The following is a 20,907-nucleotide window of genomic DNA, read 5'->3' as shown; positions in this document are numbered from 1 at the left end:
AAGATGGATTAAATCAGGTGGTGGTGGAACCTGGGAGGCAAAGCAGGTGGATCTCTGTGAGTTCAAGGACAGCCAGGGCTACACAGAGAAGTCCTGTCTCAAAACAAAACAAAACAAAAGAAGGAAAGAATAAAAGACAGAAAGAGAAGGGGCAAGCAAGCAGCACAGGAGGGTATAAGTAAGACATTGCCAAGATTGGGTATGGGTTCCTCAAGAGGAAGTGGCCCTGACTAATATTATTTTATATAAATTAATGTGGACTACAGAACTCAATTCTCAGAACTGTTTGACATGTCAGCCTGATAAATTGGTATGTCTAGCAACTGCACACAAATTCTTATATCTCAAAATGAGGCTATTAGAATGTTTGTCCCTCTCCCATTAAAATCTACTGAATTTCTCCTCTTAAATTGTCATAAAGTTTAGTTAAGGCACTGGCAGATTAACCACTGGGCACATACTATATACCCAACCGTTCCACAATTTATAAGAAAGTAAAACTTGGCATCAATCTTGGGAAATGTTTTCCAGAGGGTGCTTCCTAACAACTCTACCACCTCTGGAGTGTGCTGAACTCATCTTAAGACCCCACTCTCAAGTGGGTATTAACCTCATCCTCACTCCTCTCGATTTAATGTGATAAAGCATGAATTTATAAACCTTGTCAACACACACACACACATGCACACCCTGTGATTTCATCAAAAATAAATCTTAAGAAAAATGGATAATAACAATGTTTGGGTAAATTACCATGAATTTATACACACCACTTTAGCAGATCATTCTCATAAAATGATGAAGTTGGAGCCAGCTATGGTGGTGCATACCTTTAATCCCAGCACTCTGGAGGCAAGGCAGATAGATCTTTTCTTTTTGAGTTTGGGGTCAGCCTAGCCTATATAATGAGTTCCAATTAATAGGAGAGAGAGAGAGAGAGAAAGAGAGAGAAATGTAATGTTCCTCTATCTAAATAAAACTACTGGCATAAAAGACTTTTCTTTGGTTTTTCGAGACAGGGTTTCCCTGTGTAGCCCTGGCTATCCTGGAACTCACTCTGTAGACCAGGCTGGCCTCAAACTCAGAAATTCGCCTGCCTCTGACTCCCAAGTGCTGGGATCAAAGGTGAGCGCCACCATGCCAGGCTAAAAGACTTTTCAAACATCAGCCAAAAAAACTCAGCCTTTACTCTGTCATTGTTTGCAGATTTTATACTTAGATAGCTTAGGGCTTCAGGTCATTAGCATAAACTAAATCAGAAAATTTTGATTCACCCAATACTCTGTTTGGCAATGGCATTCGATAGACATAAAAATTAACCTATATAACCATAATAAAAATATTAATAATTTAACTGTTGAGATGATTTATTTAAGTCAATATACTACAATCTGACTATTGCATATTAATTACATGCTGACAAGAAAGAAATTTTTACATGATTAAAGTAAGAAACATCTGAGACTGTAAACTTCAAGGAATAAAGAGAGCATTCTTCAACCGATGGCACAGTTCTGTGCTTTGCAATAACCTTGGAGTATTTGTAACATGAATTATATTGAAGTCATACCCTACAATTTAGATAAATAAAATCAAGCCAGTATTGAATTTTTTCCATCCCATACAAGGGTATCCTTGGTAGCTTCTGGGCCATCTATTATGATCCTGACCAATTTTGCTTTGTGGCAATTTAAAAGCTGTTAAAAAAATACATAATGGGTGATGACAGGAGAAACAAACCCACACCAGAAGTTATTGAACCTTGCAGGTCCTTGCAAGTGTCTCTATTGACATTTAAGTGTGAGTTACTATGGCACAATATAATAAAAGTGTGCTCCACACTTCAAATATATTGATAGTTAAATGCACAGAAAGGCCATCATCAGATAAATGGCTGAGGGGATGGCTGATCTCAGACCACCCAGCTCTTCAAGTGTTTTGATGTGTTATTTAAGCCAAGTAAGGTTTTTTTTTCTTTTTGTCTAGTTTCCAACCACATTCCCAATTCAAATCCTGTGCCAAAAAGATGATTAATATAGTCACTCTGTTCCTTTTCTAAAACTGTTTAGCTGGGCTCTGATATTTGTTGAGAGCCCACTAAGTGTCAAACACCACATGGGCACTAAATCTACTGTCTTTAGCCTGTGGGCTGGAAACTGAGTTTTCTCCTTCATTAAGTCAGTGTTCCATAAAGGTTTTGACAAAAACAAAAAACAAGCAAAAAAAGAACAAACAAAAGAGGACCACATGGGCTTTGGAAGCTTCTTCTAAGAGGTAGTGCATGTGAGGCATGCAGAAGGCTGAGAGTTCAACTTTCAATACCACAAAGCCAATCCAAAAGATCAGAAAGGCGGCATGTTTGCCAACCTAGTGGCACTCACAAGGCTGAATCAGAAGGACCACTGAAAGCACAAGTCAAGCCTAGGCTACACAGTAAGTTCCATCAAGGCCTTAAGCTACAACATAAGTGTCTCAAAAAGAAAAGTAAAGGCTGCTTAAGAGATAATATTACAACTTTAACTAGTTCAGCTGTTAAGAGTAGTTGCTGCTCTTGCATAAGGCCTGGTTAGGTTTTTCAGCACCTAGCAGCCCACAGGTGAAGACAGGTAGATTATAACAACTCAGTGTGTGGTAACTCCAGTTCCAGGGAATCTCATATCCTCTTCTGACCTCCACAGGCACCATGCAAGCATGTGACACACACACACACACACACACACACACACACACACACACACACACACACACACTCTAGCAAAAACACTCGTAATACACGTAAAATAACCAAATCTTATTTGAATGACCTTTATTTACTTGTATATCTGTACAGGTATGTTTGTGTGAGGGCACATTTGTGTCACAGTCCATGGAGATCAAAGTGCAACTTGGAGAAGTTCATTTTCTCCTTCACCATGTAGGTCGTCCTATGATGATCTTCAGACAACCAGATTGACCTATACCCAGCACCTATACCCAGTAAAGCAACTTAAAAACAGTAACAAAGTATCACTACTACAGGTAGAGTGCTAGGACTGAAGTCCTTGTCACCATACCCAACCCAAGCACATCTCTTTAATTCTGGAACGAAGACTGCAGTAAGTAGACATGGATCCTATCTATATCAACAATCAAAGATCAAACCCAATAGCTCACTTAACCTTAAATACTAATCACTACCCTAACTACTTATTTCATAGGTCTGCTGTGGGAAAAAAAGAACAAAAACAATTTGGGCACGGGGTTTTTGTTAGACATGGAAAATAGATGCATCATTTTTAGTTTCTCTTTTTCTGGTTGAAAGGGGAAAAATGTCAGGATACAGTCTCACTTTGTAGCTTAGGCTGGACTCCAACTTGCAGCAATCCTGCTGCCTCTGCCTCCCAGATTGTAGAAGCACCAAACCAGGCTTTCTAATGTTTATTACTTTTCAAAGGTCTATAGGGGCAACTGAGGCATCCATTCTTTTGTTCCAAATTACATTTATGTATTCTACTTTTTTTTTTTGATTTATCACTCTTACTATTTATTCTCAAGTAACTTTCAGTTTGGTTTTTCTGTTTCTGTCTTTTGAGATAGACTCTCACTTATATGGCCCAGGTTGTCCTTGAACTCATGTGATCCTTCTACCTAGACTCTCAAATTCTTTGTTGTTGGGGGGAGGTGCTGGAAATAAACTAAGCCAGCACTTTACATAAGCTAACACATAAGCTTTGTGCTGCATTCCCAGTTGTCTGACCCTTGAGTAACTGGTGTTGTGCAGCATCCCAAATATTTGGAGACTTCCCATATGTGTTACTAATCTCTAATCCAACTGCACTAAGGCCAGAAAACACTTTATACGATAGCAGCCTTTTGAATGAGTCTTATATCCCATACCAGTTGAGAACATTTTGCTTTTGTATAAACTATTCTACAGGTGTCACTTATGTCAGACTGGCTGGTAATGTGCGTTCCACTTTGGTACTTTATTACACACTTGTTTTTATCAATTAGTTAACTCTCCAAATGTAATCACAGAAGTTTGCTATTTTCCATGTATCTTTTCTCCTTCATGAGCTATGAGACCTCCTCCACTGTGAAGACGAGGATCAAACTCTGGACCTAATGAATTCTAGGCCAAAATTCTATCACTGAGCTATACTCCCAGCCCCTGAAGCTTTTATTATTAGCTGTATAATCTTGATGAATTGATTCTTTAATTAACTAACCTGCTGTTATTTGCCCAACCTATCTCATAGGTCTGTTATGAAAAAAGAATTAAGAGAGCACTTTGGAAACAGAGGGAAAAGTTTAACAATAAAGGAAGTTAAAAAATAACTTTAATGAATTTTCTGAATTATCTGTAATTTTATCTCTGCTGTCTCCAACTACTCAAATAAACGAGGTTTACTATGTTTTATCAGATCTTTAGACATAATTTACTGTTGAAAGATACTGAGCAAATTACCAGTATATCACCCTCCACAGCTCTGTACAACTGAGTCTTAATGATTTAGGAATGAGAACAAGGCACACTGAGTTCAAGGATTTGCTTCAGAAACCAGAGTTAAGATTTCCCAGCTTGTTAGCTGACCTCTTTAGTACAGGGCATTTTATTCCAACATAATTATACCTGTTGGCTCAGATGCAAATTTGCTGTATTCTGAGGAATGTAGATTACAATCAGGGAGTACTTGAGTTCAACGTGCTTGCTTGGCTCCATGGAGAAGATGGGAGTACTATTTGTTATGACTGACCTTGAAGCAATCTTTTCAAGTACATCTTGTCAATCTCATGTGTGTATAAGCTATGAAACATAATACAACACACACTCAGAAAATCTGTGAATTAAAACTGCACATGAAGATCTTTATTCCATCTATGACCTATTTTAAGGTAGAGAAATGTGCCAGTGCTTAATTCTGATGAAGTACTTATTACTGGAAAGGAAAGTTCAGAAAATATGGCTCCCAAATTCACTAGGAAGGGAGAAAATGGTCTGGCCAACTCACTACACTTTTTAAAAAGAGTTTATGCATATATTTAAGTACAGGTCTGTCTGTCTGTATTAATAGTCCAAGGAGTTGAAAAATCAACCAGCAATCAAGTATTTGCCTCTCAAGTTCTAGGCAAAAATGACAGGACTATAATGGTCAAATGTTAGAATAAATTATTTATTATTGTTGTTGTTGCTGTTATTATTATTATTATTATTATTATTATTATTATTATTGAGAAAGGGTCTTACTAACATAACTTTAGTTGGGTTGAAGCTGGGTATATAGACTAGGCTAAGATATCCCACTGTCCCTGCTTCCCAACTGTAGGAATTAAAAGGCATGCAGCACCAGGCTCTGCTTGATTTGTAGTTTTAATTATTGTCATTTAAAAAAAAAAAAAGTTCAAGGCCAGCCTGGTCTACAAAAAAAGATCAAGGATAGCCAGGATTAACAGAGAAAGTGTCTTGAATAATAAATAAATAAATAAGCAAGCATGCTTTGAGAATGAGTTCAAGGTCTGCCTTTCTACTTAGTGACTAGTTTCAAAATTAAATTCAGCCAGGTATGGTGACATGAACCTTTTAATTTCAGCACTTATGGATTTCTGGGAGTTGGAGGCCAGCTTCATTTATATAGCAAATTCTAGAATGTCCAGAGCTACATAACAGAGTTCCTGCCTCAAAAATAAATAAAACAAACCACATTTGTGGCCTGGACAGATGGCTTAGTGACTTCTTAGAATGGCAGCTGCAATCCAGGCAGTGGTGGTCCATGCCTTTAGTCCCAGCACTCATAAGGCAAAGGCAGGCAGATCTCTCTAAATTTGAGGTCAGCCTAGTCTACAGAGCTGAGTTCGAGGACATGCAAGACTACACAGAAAAACTGTCTGAAAAAAACAATAACCAGAGAGAGAGACAGAGACAAAGACATACACACAGAGAGAAACAGAGACAGAGAGAGCGATTGAGCTGACTTCTGTTACAGAGGACTTAAGTGGCTAACAACCACTTAACTTCTTTCTCAGGGGATCTGATACCCTTTTCTGACCTCTGTGGGCGCCAGATTCACATATGATATACATATATGTAGGCAAAATACTGACATACCAAATTAATCTAAAAAATGTTTATAATTTTTTAGAAAAAAGATCCGAGTTTCTGAGTCTTAGATTTTTCATTTGCCTTCCATTTTTTAAAACAATCTTTCTTTTTATTAGATGAAATTTATTTGGCTAGCAGTCCCCAGGGCTCACTGAAAAGATTCATACCCTAATCCCATGAGTTTGTAAATATTACCTTATGTTGTTATGAGAAGAAATTTACCCTCAATCACACCAGCAGGCCTTAAGTACAATCATATGCATCTTTATAAAAGATAAAGAGTTCCCAGCATGCAAAGAACAGAATGTGAAACAGCAAAAGAATCTCATGCCATAAGCCAGCAGAAGCTAGAAAAGAAACACACTCTTTCCAAATCATGTACAAGAAGTTCAAGACTAATGCAAAGTTCCAGCCTCTAGAATCCTCTGCAGTGTGCTGTTATAGAAGCTACAAGAAGCTAATAAGCACAGGAAATAAACCTTTAAAGATCAATAATGGGGGGGGGTGTGTCTATATAGCACAGAGAATGTACTTAGCGTGTTCAAATCTCTGGGTTCTGCCTCCACCACCCAATAAAAGAAAATAATTGTGTTTCAAATAACCCAAAGAATGTCTAAAACTTTCCCCCTGGTTTTGTTTTGGTTTGTTTGTTTGTTTGTTTTTGAGACTCTATATAGGCCAGGCAGGCCTTGAACTCACAGATCTGATTGCCTGTTTTTCAAATTCCAGGACTAAAGGTGTGTGACACCATGCCCAGCCTGACTAGTTTTTGTTCTTGTTTTGAGACAGTGTCTCACCAAGTAGCCCAAATGACCCAAAACTCACCATCCACCAGCCTTTTCCCATGATTTTTAAAGTGTTTTACTATATAGCTCTGGCTGTCCTGAAACACACTATATAGACCAGGCTGGCATCAAACTCAAAGAGATTTCTGTTTCCCTTTTCTACCTGAGTGCTGGGAGTAAAGGTATATGCCTCTATGCCTAACTTAAAGGTTTTTTTTGTTTTTTGTTTTTTTTTTTTTTGAGACAAGGACTCACTATGTTGACCAGGTTGGCTTCCCTGGCTCCAAATTCAAAGATCCATCTGCTTCTTCCTCACAAGTGTAGTGTGCCCTGTTGTATAAAACCCTTCATCCCTCATATTAATCGGTAAATAAATTTTTAAAAAGTACAAGATACAGCCAGGTGCAGAGGCCAGACCAGACAGGGTTACACAGTAAGACATTGTCTCAAAATACAAACAAAAAAACAGGATACAATTTGTCCAAAATAAACCTGTAGACCTAAGACAAACTCTTAAGAGGGCTAATATTTACATATCTAACAAGAACTATGTAGGTTTTCCACAAACGGGTGGAGCTCCTGGACAGACTAAACATAGGCACAGTTGTCACTGTGGGTGTTCTGCCAGCACAAGTGTAAAGTTGTCATCAGAAATGAATATGTGGCTTCAAGTGCCTTACAGAATCTAACAAACTCATAGCTTGTACTATATACATGCCAACTCTTCGCCAAATCACCTAAGTTCTTTTTAAAACTTCTTTAAATTATATGTATCTGTGCGCATGTGCACATGCAGGTACCTAAGGAAGCCAATGGTATTGGAGTTCCTAAAGCTGGAGTTATGGGTTGTTGTGCGTCATCTGACCTGGGTGCTAAAAACTGAGCTCGGATCCTTTACAAGAGCAGTAAATGCCTTTAATCAAACAAAATCAGAAAGCAGAAGCCAGGGCTATCCTGTAGTTTCATGACAGAAGTCATAAGCAAGCATGAGGAGGACCTTCTGTTCTATCCTCAGCACCAATAAACAAAGTCACTAGCTTTCCTCAGAAAACTTTGCCGGGCGTGGTGGCGCACGCCTTTGATCCCAGCACTCGGGAGACAGAGGCAGGCGGATTTCTGAGTTCAAGGCCAGCCTGGTCTACAGAGTGAGTTCCAGGACAGCCAGGGCTATACAGAGAAACCCTGTCTCTGTATAACCAAAAAGAAAGAAGGAAAGAAAACTTCACCCTGTGTTGGCTGGATACCAAACAAACCTTTCCCTTTTCTAAAGTATTGTCTCAAGTATTGCTTAGCACAATCAGTCCCTAACACTTTTAAGTATCCCTTTCATAAACATTCACAAATCACTTCAGTTGTTTCTTCTTTCCAACTCTACTCTGCTTATTTACCACCCACATACACATAGCTTTATTCTTTTTTTATTTTATTTATTTATTTATTTGGTTTTTTCGAGACAGGGTTTCTCTGTGTAGTCCTGGCTGTCCTGGAACTCACTCTGTAGACTAGGCTGGCCTCAAACTCAGAAATCCACCTGCCTCTGCCTCCCAAGTGCCGGGATTAAAGGCGTGCGCCGCCACCACCACCCAGCTTATTCGTTTTTTAGACAGGGTCTCTCTACATAGCCCTGGCTATCCTTGAAATCATGATATAGACCAGGCTAGCACTGAACTCAGAGATCCTCTTGCCTCTGTGATTAAAGGCCCACAATTTTAGACAAACTAAATGAAATTGTGTTATTTTTTCATTTACTAATCGCTTTAGGTTTAGTTTCAAGAATGGGCCTCTAACCTTAAACACAAAGTGCTAAACTTTGATTTGTTTTGTAGACAGGGTTTCTTTGTGTAGCCCTGGCTGTCCTGGAACTCACTCTATAGACCAGGCTGGATTCGAACTCAGAAATCTGCCTGCCTCTGCCTCCCAAGTGCTGGGATTAAAGGAGTGTGCCACCACTGCCCAGCAAAGCACTAAACATTTTTTTTTAAGGTTTTTTTTTTCGAGACAGAATTTCTCTGTATAGCCCTGGCTGTCCTGGAACTCACTCTGTAGACCAGGCTGGCCTCAAACTCAGAAATCCACCTGCCTCTGCCTCTGAGTGCTGGGATCAAAGGCGTTCACCACCACACCCGGCAGTGCTGAATGTTTAAAACCATAGTTTCACTTGTAGGTTTTGAAAAGGCAAATATTGTTAGAATTTTTAAAAAAGATTTATTTATGTGTATGGCTATTCTGTGCACCATGCGGGTGCTGGATGCTCTTGGATCCCCTGGGACTGGAGTTACAGTTGTGTACTGACATGTAGGTGTTGGGGATTGAACCTGAGGGATTGAGCCAGTGCTCTTAAACACTTCACTAGCATCCCAGAATTTTCAATGTGATAGCCTCAAAATGTCAGTGATTATTAGTAAAATGTCCCTACCACAGAGAAATACTTATCACACTTATTAACTATCACATTGAAAAAGAACATATAAGCAGTAAGTTTTTCTCCTTCTTCTTCTTCGGGGGAGGGGCGATATTTCAACACAGGATTTCTCTTGTACCTCCCTGGCTGTCCTGGAACTCACTATGTAGACCAGGCTAACCTGAAACTCAGAGATCTGCCTGCCTCTGTCTCCCAAGTGCTGGGATCAAAGGCATGTGCTAACTAGACTAGAGTAAGTTTTGTTTTCATAGCACATTAAACCAGGAGTGCTTATTTCAGACCTTTAAAACAACATTAGTGGCCGGGCGTGGTGGCGCACACCTTTAATCCCAGCACTCGGGAGGCAGAGGCAGGCGGATTTCTGAGTTCGAGGCCAGCCTGGTCTACAAAGTGAGTTCCAGGACAGCCAGGACTACACAGAGAAACCCTGTCTTGAACCCCCCCCCCCCCCAAAAAAAAACATTAGTGGCCGGGCGTGGTGGTGTATGCCTTTAATCGCAGCACTCAGAGGCAGAGGCAGGCGAATTTCTGAGTTCCAGGACAGCCTTGTCTATAGTGAGTTCCAGGACAGCCAGGGCTATACAGAGAAACCCTGTCTCGAAAAACCAAAAAAACAAAAACAAAAAAAAAACCAACTGACTGTAGATCTGTAAGTACCAATGAATTTGGTCAATGGGAACTGTCCTATTTTCTCTCTTTTGTGTGTCTGTTGAGGGAAGGGGTGGATTTGAGCCAGAGTATCATAAGAGTGTGGAATGGCCTTCAACTTGCTATATAGCTGAGGATGGACTTGACTGGTCCTCTTCCCATTACATCCCTACTGCTGAGATTGCAGGTCAGCACCACCATGCCAGGTTTATTCCCTAATAAGGGACTCCAGGCATGGTAGACCGATTCTACCAACCATACGTACAACCTTGAAATTGACCTGATTTTTAAGAAAATGAATACATTACAGAAGAGAACTCTGTACTTCATATGCTTGTTTGGTGAAACATTTTATCAAATTGACAGATAGGCTCAAAGAGTCTGATATGGTGGGGTCATACCTGTAACTTCATTCCTTGAGAGACTGAGGCAGGAGGAGGATTCTTTCAAATCAAGACCAAACTGGGCTACATAATGAGTTCAAGACAACATGGACAACAGAGACCTTGTTTTAAAAAAACAAACAAAAAGACAGCATTTACAAAAAAAAAAAAAAAAAAACTATAAAGAGAGCTAGAGAGATGGCTCAGCACTTAAGGGCACTGACTCCTCTTCCAGAGGTCCTGAGTTCAATTCCCAGCAACCACATGGAGGTTCACAGCTATCTGTATTGGGATCTAATACACCTCCTCTGGTGTGTCCAAAGACAATGACAGTGTATTCACATATATAAAATAAATCTTAAAACAAACAAACAACTATTAAGAGACAGAATCTGACCGGGCATGGTGGCACACACCTTTAGTCCCAGCACTCCGGAGGCAGAGGCAAAAGTGAGTTCCAGGACAGCCAGGGCTACAGAGAAACCCTGTCTTGAACCGCCCCCCCCCCAAAAAAAAAGAGAGAGAGAGAGAGAGAGAGACAGAATCTGAAATATTCCGAAAAAAAATGACAACACCAGGCATGGTAACACATGACTTTTAATCCCAACACCTGGAAGGCAAAGGCAGGGATTAATCTCTATGGATTTGAGATCAGCCTAACCTGTAGAGCTAGTTGAAGGACACAGAGAAACATTGTCTTAAAACCCAAACCAAGAATGTCAGGATGGGCCTATATCTGAACATCTAAAACAGGGCTACACACCCAGCCCCTTACTTGCCTCTTTTTTTTTTTTTAAACAAGTCACATACACTGAAGATGTAATCAGTCCTGTTTATTTATAAGACAGAGTAGTAGGCCCTGCTGACCTGAAACTCACAAAGCATACAGGTTGGCCATAATCCTATGTTAACTCTCTAAGAAATGGTAAAATTTCCCTTTTTAATCTCAAGACCCAAAAACTAATCTATACCAGAGGAAAAACAGGATTAATGGTCCATTTATTTAAGACTACTCCAAGACAAGGTGGTGGTGTTTGTGGTGGCGGGTGGTCATTTCCTCCATGCTTTGCTAACTGCTAAATGTCTGAACATAATTAATTCTAGTATTAGCCCTTTTAGATGAAGACTTTATTATTCATTTTTACATTTTTGGTATTGTTTTAAAACTGAAACACTGGGGAGGGGGACTTTCAGGATAGCATTTGAAATGTAAATGAAGAAAATACCTAATAAAATATTGGAGAAAAAAAAAAACCTGAAACACTGAAAAGAAAGAAAACAGAGACTGAGCAAGTGTGGCTCACACCTTTAATCCCAGCACTCGAGAGAACAAGAAGCTTACGGATCTCTGAGTTCAAGACTAGCATGGTCTACAGAATGAGTTCCAAGACAGAGGCAGGGCTACACAGAGAAACCATGTCTGGAAGGAAAAAAAAAATATTCTGAACCATATCTAGGTTGATGCCATGAGTCCACTATCACTTTAGAGCTCAGTACTGAAGTTGCACTGTTAGTGTAAATAAGCCACTAATGGTTGTATAATATGTTTGTCCTTTTTAAAGTGCCAGTGACTATGGAAATCTCTATTCATTAGAAACATCACTAAAACCTGTTAAGCGCCAGGCAGTGGTGGTGCACGCCTTTAATCCCAGCACTTGGGAGGCAGGGGCAGGTGGATTTCTGAGTTCCTAGGCCAGCCTGGTCTACAAAGTGAGTTCCAGGACAGCCAGAGCTATATAGAGAAACCCTGTCTAGGGGAAAAAAAAAAAAAAAACTTGTCAAGCACGATAGCACCAACAGGTAGATCTCTTCATGTGAGGCCAGCCTGAGACATAAAACAGAAAACTAAATTGAAATTATCAGTCTTTTGTAAAAAGTATGAAACTATCTTCTTTTCTTTCTTTTCTTCGTTTTTGAGACAGGGCCTGATTATGCTTTGGCTGTCAAGTAACTCACTACATGGACCAGGAGGCTGGCCTCAAACTCACAGATATCCATCTTCCTGCTAGGATTAAAGGCAATGACCTCTACTACACCAGGCTGGAATTTTCTTATCACAGTGAGTTACCTCTACCTCAAAGACTATAAATAAATCAACAGACACAGATAATAATTGGAAATTATACATTTGTCTGGATCCTCTGAGAAGTGTGGGCATTATCAACACCAACAAAATTGCAGAGAAAATACAAAAATATATGGAATCAAAAACAATGAATAACAACTCAAGATATGGTGGAGTCTTCTGTCCCCAACACCCTAAATACCTCCCAAATGAATCAGCTTTTTCACCCCAAACCAGACATCCTCAAATGAACAGCAAAAATAGGAGCTTAGAGTATCTTGAATGTTAGGGGAGAAAAATGTTCTTTGGAGAAGAGACTCAGATAAAAGAATTGGAAACATGAATGGTGGTGACAAGTACATGATGACTCAAAACAAACAAACAAAAAACCCAAATGTGTCCATTTTTATTAAGGTTTTCATTATTTCATTAATGACAATTATCCCTCAAACATACAGGCCTCGGCCCCACTGTTTCCATAGAAGCAACACGTTTTGACTTTTGACATGTAACTCTCAGAAACTTTCATAGGGATAGAAGTACAAATACAGTGTCCCTGGAAACGGGTGATAGTGGTTAAGTCTATTTTTCTTGGATTCTTTTCATTACAAGTACTTTACTTAAGTCATCTCACTCTAAAATTTCAATATTCTCCTCTTAAAAGTTTTAAAGCCGGGCGTGGTGGCGCACGCCTTTAATCCCAGCACTCGGGAGGCAGAGGCAGGCGGATTTCTGAGTTCGAGGCCAGCCTGGTCTACAAAGTGAGTTCCAGGACAGCCAGGGCTACACAGAGAAACCCTGTCTCGAAAAACCAAAAAAAAAAAAAAAAAAAAAAAAAAAAAGTTTTAAAAGACTAAAGGCACGTTCTCCAAAGTCTGAAATGAAGGGAGGAACGTACCAAAAACTACAAGAAAAATGATTAACTCAAGGGGCACAAGAAAACATATGTTTTCCTTAAGGTAATATACAGAATGAATGCCTTAATTATAGGAGTCATTTTAAGTTAAAATATTCGCCCCCACAAATGCAAGAGTAAGCTTTATTGGGGTGGCGGGGGAATCCTGTCTTTCTAGTGACTTCTGGCTTGTTCGAAGAATTTAACCAGCCAACTCCCGCGCTCCCCACAGGAGTCCAGCCTCTGCCTCTTGGGGAAGGCCGGCCTATCGCGCGCTTAGGGCTCATTGGTTCGGAGAGACGCAACTCAGGCGAGAAAAACCCGCCTCCCAACATTCCGATGGCCCAAGGACCGATCGGTAGGCAGCTATAGGAAAACCCAATTGGCCTATAGACTCGCCAGTCAAATGCTTCGGCAAGGCAGCTTCACAGAACCTGCAAGGATAAAACATCCCGCCCCAGTTGTCCTATTGGCTGGCCCGACCCGTCGCGGCCCCTTCACTGTCGTCGTCCCCCCCACCCCCCAGTTCAGCGGTCCATTCATTTCGTACAATAACCGGTGCAATGGGAGCGGGTTCAAGATCTCGTACGGGTAAACGAGACTCTACCACTTACCCAGGATCTAAAGTGATCACTCACGCTAAGGCCTGCACGGTTCCTCTGTGATAAAGCGGCACCACAAGCCACCGCTACCGCCGCCTTCTGCGCAATGCCAACCGCCCGCCAAAACGGATCCTTCCCTGCGCCTGCGCAACCAATCCTGGGCTTGGACCTTTTCTCCGCCCAAAACGCCTGCGCAAAACTGGACGCTGGTCCCGCCACTACGCAGGCGCCTAGGTTCACAGCCCTTTCCCGCCCGCCATTTCACGTGTTCCAGGCAGCAGGCGGAACTTCGTACTGCGCCGGCGTGAACTCGCCATTTTTATTACACATGCGCCTTATAGGGAGTGGCTGGGAAAAGTCGCGGTGAACTACTTTGTAGCGTGCGGTCCTTTGACAAGTGAGTTTGTAATGTTCGGGTGTGGAAAAGTTATAAAAGGCATTTAAAAGACGTGAACACATTCAAATATAAGTGACTGGCTAGCTAGCCAATCAATGGGGTTAAGGATAAGATCCCTTGGGGCATCTATGACGCAAAGGGGCGGAGTCTGAGTAGAACGCCCAAACGGATGCCGTTTCTTAGCAGGGCGTCTTCACCGGCCAATAGTGGGAGGGAATAATTTCAAATCTCCAATAAGACTCAAGTAAGGGCGGAGTCTACCAATGCCGAGAGCGAGGAGGCGGGATAAAAGGGCGAGCAGAAGGTAGGCTGGCGGGCACGTTCGTTATCGTATTCCTTTCTGCTCTTTGACGCTGCGGAGGAAGCATCGCTGAAGGCTCTCGTAACTCTGCCGTCATGTCTAAGTCCGAGGTAAGTTGGACGCGTTTTGCAGCTTCGCTTTCTTCCACACTTACTGAATATAGCGGGATGTGACGTGTTTTGCTGCTCGCACCCGTGCTTTCGGTGTTTTATCGATAAGTGCTGAGGCCTACTTTAAAAAAATGCAGGTCGCCATTTTGTCCTCGTAGTCACCATGAGGCTGCGATCCGACAGCCATTAATGTCCATGCACTGTTCCTTGTGGCAAACTTCATAGACTAATGATCTGGGGATTGTGGCCTTTTCTTCCCCTCCCACATTCTGGTCTAACGAATGCTTGCTAAAGAGATACTAAGTCTTAATGGGGATGGACCGGACCAACCTGTGCCCTTTGTTGCGCGTGCGTATGAAGTAAGTAAGGACGCATGCGCTGCGTGCAACCCGAGTGAGTCCCCAACAGCACCTCCTAGCCCAGGAAGGAGCACGTGGTCTCGTGCAGTAATAAAGAACAATAAAAAAGTGTAGCGGGTGTTGATTCATTCGCCCAAGTTCCGGCCCCTCCGTTAAACACCCCTCCCTCCTTCACTTTAGTCTCCCAAGGAGCCAGAACAGCTTCGGAAGCTCTTCATCGGAGGGCTGAGCTTCGAAACAACCGACGAGAGTCTGAGGAGCCATTTTGAGCAATGGGGAACACTAACCGACTGTGTGGTAAGATTAAAAGAAACAAAAGGAAAAGCTGGCTTATTTCTTCAGATTTAAACTTGCTGCTTCTTATCGAGATTGTTTTGTGAAGTTAACTAATGGGATGGTAAAAAAAAAAAATCTTTGGGGCTTTCTTAAGATCTATAAAGAGCTTACATTTCCACCCCCAGTCTGAAGTTTCCTGTTTGCCATGCTCAGACTAGGAATGGCTTTTGATTCTGAGATCAGGCAGTGTATTGATTGAATTAACTCTAAACAGGTAATGAGAGATCCAAACACCAAGAGATCCAGGGGCTTTGGGTTTGTCACATATGCCACTGTGGAAGAAGTGGATGCTGCCATGAATGCAAGACCACACAAGGTGGATGGAAGAGTTGTGGAACCTAAGAGAGCTGTCTCTAGAGAAGTGAGTGGTTTTTCTTAATAGGTTTTTCTCTTTAACCTGAGACTATGATTGGGGCAGTCCTCAATTGGGAGATACCCCCCCCCCCCCAGTGGAATTAAAGGCGTGGGCCGGGAGGTGGTGGCCCACGCCTTTAATCCCAGCACTTGGGAGGCAGGGGCAGGTGGATTTTTGAGTTAAAGGCCAGCCTGGTCTACAGAGTAAGTTCCAGGACAGCCAGGGATATACAGGGAAACCCTGTCTCGTAAAATCAAAAAATTAAGAAAATAAAAAAGGTATGGGCCACCACAGCTTCCCAGTCATTTAGAAACTGCTGCTACTAAATAACTGAAGTCGTTTTTCCTTTTTAGGATTCTCAGCGACCAGGTGCCCACTTAACTGTGAAAAAGATCTTTGTTGGTGGTATTAAAGAAGACACTGAAGAACATCACCTACGAGATTATTTTGAGCAGTATGGGAAGATTGAAGTGATAGAAATTATGACTGACAGAGGCAGTGGGAAAAAGAGGGGCTTTGCTTTTGTTACCTTTGATGACCATGACTCTGTGGATAAGATTGTTAGTAAGTATCAGAGGACTGCGTGTTCCTTAATGACTCTGGAGTCCTCTTGTTTTTTTTTTTTTTTTTTTACAGTCCTGAATCTACCTTTTTCTCTTAGTTCAGAAATACCATACTGTGAATGGCCACAACTGTGAAGTAAGAAAGGCTCTGTCAAAGCAAGAGATGGCTAGTGCTTCATCCAGCCAGAGAGGTGCGTTTATTTTTGGTTAGATTGTGGGGGCCAGTGTGAATTATTACAGGTTAGCCTAATGATCCAAAAATCTCTTTTAAGGTCGCAGTGGTTCTGGAAACTTTGGTGGTGGTCGTGGAGGCGGTTTTGGTGGCAATGACAATTTTGGTCGAGGAGGGAACTTCAGTGGTCGTGGTGTGTATAGTTTATTTTTGATTCCTTGTTGGTTTCAGAGCTTTTAAAAATTAACTGCTGCCCTGTGTTTCCAGCATTTATGGATTTTACCCAAATATAATTCTAGTACAGAATTAGATTTTGATAAGCATTCATGTATAAAGCCTGGTTTAAAGCTTTGGTTTCTTCCAGGTGGCTTTGGTGGCAGCCGTGGTGGTGGTGGATATGGTGGCAGTGGGGATGGATATAATGGATTCGGCAATGATGGTAAGTTTCCTAAGGAGTCTGTAAGTAATGGTTTCTGGAAACCTGTACCTTTAGAGTAGGCTAGTAGAAACTAAACTTAGTGCATGACAAAGTTCAATCAGTCCCATAAATGTGCATGCTATGAGCAGCCTTTAGCTATTATCTTGCATAGATTTTTTCCTGTTAAATACTTTTGTCTTATTGAGAAGACTTGTATTCTTGTAGGTGGTTATGGAGGAGGCGGCCCTGGTTACTCTGGAGGAAGCAGAGGCTATGGAAGTGGTGGACAGGGTTATGGAAACCAGGGCAGTGGCTATGGCGGGAGTGGCAGCTATGACAGCTATAACAACGGAGGAGGCGGAGGCGGCTTTGGCGGTGGTAGTGGTAGGTATCCAGTGATGCAGGTACTTGGCTTGGAGCTAGATTAGACTTCTAGAGTTTATGCCCGTGTTGGAAATTAAAGCTCTTAAAGCATTGTGGGTGCAGTGCATGGTGCGTTACAGTAGGCCTGCTCTGCTGTGCTACCTCCTCCTGGCTTTAAGCTGGGGCCGCCTCCCCCAAAATAAGTAGGTGGACGAGTGGTTAGTGGTGTCTTCAATGTGAGATAGTTAGATCCACACTACAGTTGGATTGAATGTCTAAACTCTGTTGGGACTTGAGGCATTTAGTTGATACATCCAAGAAATGTATGTATTGACCTGGAATACATAAAGGCCTTCAGTTCTTTCTAACTTGCCACTGAGAAACTTAAGTTGGGTTGATTTTTCTTTAAATGATGGATTATTAACTGAATGCCTCACTCAGAGAATGAAGCAGAAGGGTTTGGAGTTTGGAGTTGACAGAAGGTCTATAAGTATCATAATCTTTGATTCAGACCCTAAGCACTATTGGCTTGTCAATCCTCAAAGTCATCAATAGAGGCTTTTCCTTTTCTAGGAAGCAATTTTGGAGGTGGTGGAAGCTACAATGATTTTGGCAATTACAACAATCAGTCTTCCAATTTTGGGCCGATGAAGGGAGGAAACTTTGGAGGCAGGAGCTCTGGCCCTTATGGTGGTGGAGGCCAGTACTTTGCTAAACCACGGAACCAAGGTACAGTATCTATGACAGAAGACTGATAGTTAAATCTCCCTTCAAAGGACATCAACTATGAGGGTCATATAATCCTTATTAGGTCATTTTAATTCAGGCCAGGAACTTTAACAGATCATTAACAATTTCCACAGAACCATTGATACTACATTGGCACAAAGTATTAAAACATTGTCTTAATTCTTCAGGTGGCTATGGCGGTTCCAGCAGCAGCAGTAGCTATGGCAGTGGCAGGAGGTTCTAATTACATACAGCCAGGTAAGTGCCTCCTTTGTCTGTGTTTGCTAGATGTTATAATTGAACCCAGTAACCCAAATGTAGCTGAGCAGTACAACATAGTTAACATTATAATTGCAGTAAAATGGTGGATATTAAGTTAATATGCAGTTCAGCAAAATTTGTGGGAAACAACTTGCTCTATTGGATTGTAGCCTTGAGTCTTAATGTGTTTTAGATTAACAACTTTATTCCATATTGTTCAACAGGAAACAAAGCTTAGCAGGAGAGGAGAGCCAGAGAAGTGACAGGGAAGCTACAGGTTACAACAGATTTGTGAACTCAGCCAAGCACAGTGGTGGCAGGGCCTAGCTGCTACAAAGAAGACATGTTTTAGACAATACTCATGTGTGTGGGCAAAAACTCCAGGACTGTATTTGTGACTAATTGTATAACAGGTTATTTTAGTTTCTGTTCTGTGGAAAGTGTAAAGCATTCCAACAAAAGGTTTTACTGTAGACCTTTTCACCCATGCTGTTGATTGCTAAATGTAATAGTCTGATCATGACGCTGAATAAATGTGTCTTTTTTTTTTTTTTTAATGTGCTGTGTAAAGTTAGTCTATTCTGAAGCCATCTTGGTAAACTTCCCCAACAGTGTGAAGTTAGAATTCCTTCAGGGTGGTGCCAAGTTCCATTTGGAATTTATTTATGGTTGCTTGGGTGGAGAAGCCATTGTCTTCAAAAACCTTGATGTTGTTAAACTGCCAGTTACTGTTGTAACTTTTAATGAGTTTCACCATTGAAAGGGTCATCCAAGCAAGGTCACAATTTGGTTATAAAATGGTTGTTGGCACACCCTATGCAATATCAAAATTGAATAACGGTATCAGATAAAATAACAGTTGGGAATGAAGCTTGTGTATCCATTATCATGTGTACTCAATAAACGATTTAATTCTCGTGAATGGAATGACAACTGTATGGATTTGGGACTGGCAGAGATTTGGACTTTCCCTACCCAATGCCCCTGGTAAATGCTCATTGTTTGTTACCACAGTGCAAGTTCAAAGCTCTGCCAGCAGAGAGGCCAACTGCTGGTAATGCCACCTATATAAGTCCAGAGATTAGCATTGTTGGGGCATCTTAAAAACTGATAATTAGTAAGAACTCTAATTGCCCTAACCCATAGGCTGTAGTGAAGGAAAACTGCAGTTTAACTGGGTTGTGAGTGGGTGTGCTTTGGGTTTTTTTTTTGTTGTTGTTTTTAATTTTAGATGATTCTAGTTCATTGGAATTTTAAATTACAAATATAATTAACCATGATTATGTGTAATTCTGTATTAACGGCAGTTTTCCTTCACACTTCTGTCCTCAAGTGTTAATTGTATAGAAAATGAGTTCAAAACAATTACTCTCCAATTGTTACTTGTGCATAGGTTCTTAAGAGTTTCCCATTTGATGCCCCTTTTAAGTGCCATTGTACTGGGTAGCATAGATGAATGTTTACCACAGGACTATGTATTCCAACTCATGGGTGTATATATATTGCTTGGAAGTTTTGGTGGAGGGGGGTGGGGGGAGTGGGAGGTGAGGGTGGGGGAAGCATGGATGGTAGTTCCATGATACTGGCTGAGTTTGCAATAGCAGGTGGAACCTTAACTATTAAGGGAGTTTGCAGATACCTCAGGAATCGGGACAATGCCTTTAAAGATCCAGGAGATGTTCAGCTACTAGGAACTGCTAGCAAGTATAGCGCGAATGGCTTCCAGCTCAGAATCTCTACAGCTGAGAGTAGACACTTGTGGTATGTGGAGTACAGATAAGCCAGGGGCAGGCCACGGCACCTCCATGAAAGCTAGGAGGGAGTGAAGTTTGAGTGACCATCGCAAGGAAGGAGGCAGACGAGAGTAAGGCACACCTGACTCTTAGGACTAGCAGGCAGAGCCAGAAGGAAAGGTTTATTGCTATGCTGCTAGGTAAGAACAGATTTTACTTACATCCATATAGTTGTAAAGTCCAATTTTCTGTTGGATTTCTCTTAATTATATTGAGCCAAAACTAGTCCAGTTAAGCTGCACTTGGTTTTTCTGGAGATGAATTGTTTTAATTTAATTAATGCCCTATTAATCTTTCTTAAAGGAAGTAGATGCATTTCTATTTGTGACAATACGTTTTGGCCTCTTAATTTTATTTAACCTTCCTTTGACCCATTTTCTTAAAAGTAATGGCTCAAAGTAATATTAGATAACATTTCCCCAAAATGGTGGGAGGATGGGTGGGTTGCTAATGGGAGGGGGTGGGACTAGTTTAATGATGGGAATTGGCCTCACAAAAGGTTAGTTCTAAATGTTGTTTGCTTTTCTAGGAATCTGCTATGAGGCTTAACTGCTGTCATAAAATTTGTTTAAAAAATTCTGCAGAAGTTGTTGGCCAAAAGGTGAGTTTCTGTGACTACTTCGGTAAGATGTACATAGAAACCAGGAGATGTTAGGAGAAATCTAGATGGAGCCACCACTGTCTATGTAAAACTGCATCATTCTCTCTCTTCTCCTTTACAGGAACATCCTTAAGACAGCAGCCTTTATTCTGGGCCACTGTACTGCACTCACTGCCATGCAGTTGGGTTTTAGCTGTACTGCTAAAAATCATTCAATTTTGTGAATGGCTTACTTTGGTTTTTTTTTTTTAATAAACTTTTTTAATTAAC

General features: G+C 41.2%; 2 protein-coding genes across 4 annotated transcripts in view; one reads left to right on the top strand and one right to left on the bottom strand.

Annotated features, from left to right (window-relative positions):
- The window catches only part of Cbx5 (chromobox 5), a 46,104-nt gene extending 32,064 nt beyond the window's left edge, over nt 1-14,040 (bottom strand). The window contains exon 1 of the mRNA XM_021183077.3: nt 13,892-14,040. The gene's annotated coding sequence lies outside the window, so the exon portion shown is untranslated. The remainder of the gene's footprint in view (nt 1-13,891) is intronic.
- A 373-nt stretch (nt 14,041-14,413) lies between these two features.
- Nucleotides 14,414-20,907, top strand: Hnrnpa1 (heterogeneous nuclear ribonucleoprotein A1). Of its 3 annotated transcripts, XR_015045534.1 has the most exons (12): nt 14,414-14,687; nt 15,227-15,343; nt 15,597-15,743; nt 16,091-16,301; nt 16,399-16,491; nt 16,573-16,665; nt 16,837-16,911; nt 17,116-17,274; nt 17,827-17,982; nt 18,171-18,240; nt 20,566-20,637; nt 20,759-20,907. XR_015045534.1 is itself a non-coding variant. In XM_085831476.1 (11 exons), the coding sequence occupies exons 1-10, from the start codon at nt 14,673-14,675 to the stop codon at nt 18,224-18,226; spliced, it is 1,122 nt and encodes a 373-aa protein (XP_085687602.1). In that variant the 5' UTR covers nt 14,416-14,672; the 3' UTR covers nt 18,227-18,240; nt 18,468-18,800. The 3 variants fall into 3 exon arrangements, 2 of the variants coding, with proteins under 2 accessions (XP_085687602.1, XP_085687603.1); XM_085831476.1 differs by lacking the exons at nt 20,566-20,637; nt 20,759-20,907 and adding an exon at nt 18,468-18,800 and having other exon boundaries at nt 14,416-14,687; XM_085831477.1 differs by lacking the exons at nt 17,116-17,274; nt 20,566-20,637; nt 20,759-20,907 and adding an exon at nt 18,468-18,800 and having other exon boundaries at nt 14,478-14,687.

The sequence above is a fragment of the Mus caroli genome, unplaced genomic scaffold (assembly GCF_978045245.1).
Source record: "Mus caroli unplaced genomic scaffold, Mus_caroli_1 scaffold_16, whole genome shotgun sequence".
Lineage (NCBI taxonomy): Eukaryota > Metazoa > Chordata > Mammalia > Rodentia > Muridae > Mus > Mus caroli.
The sequence above is the reverse complement of the archived record's forward strand: the minus strand, read 5'-3'. Positions and strand labels throughout refer to the sequence as shown.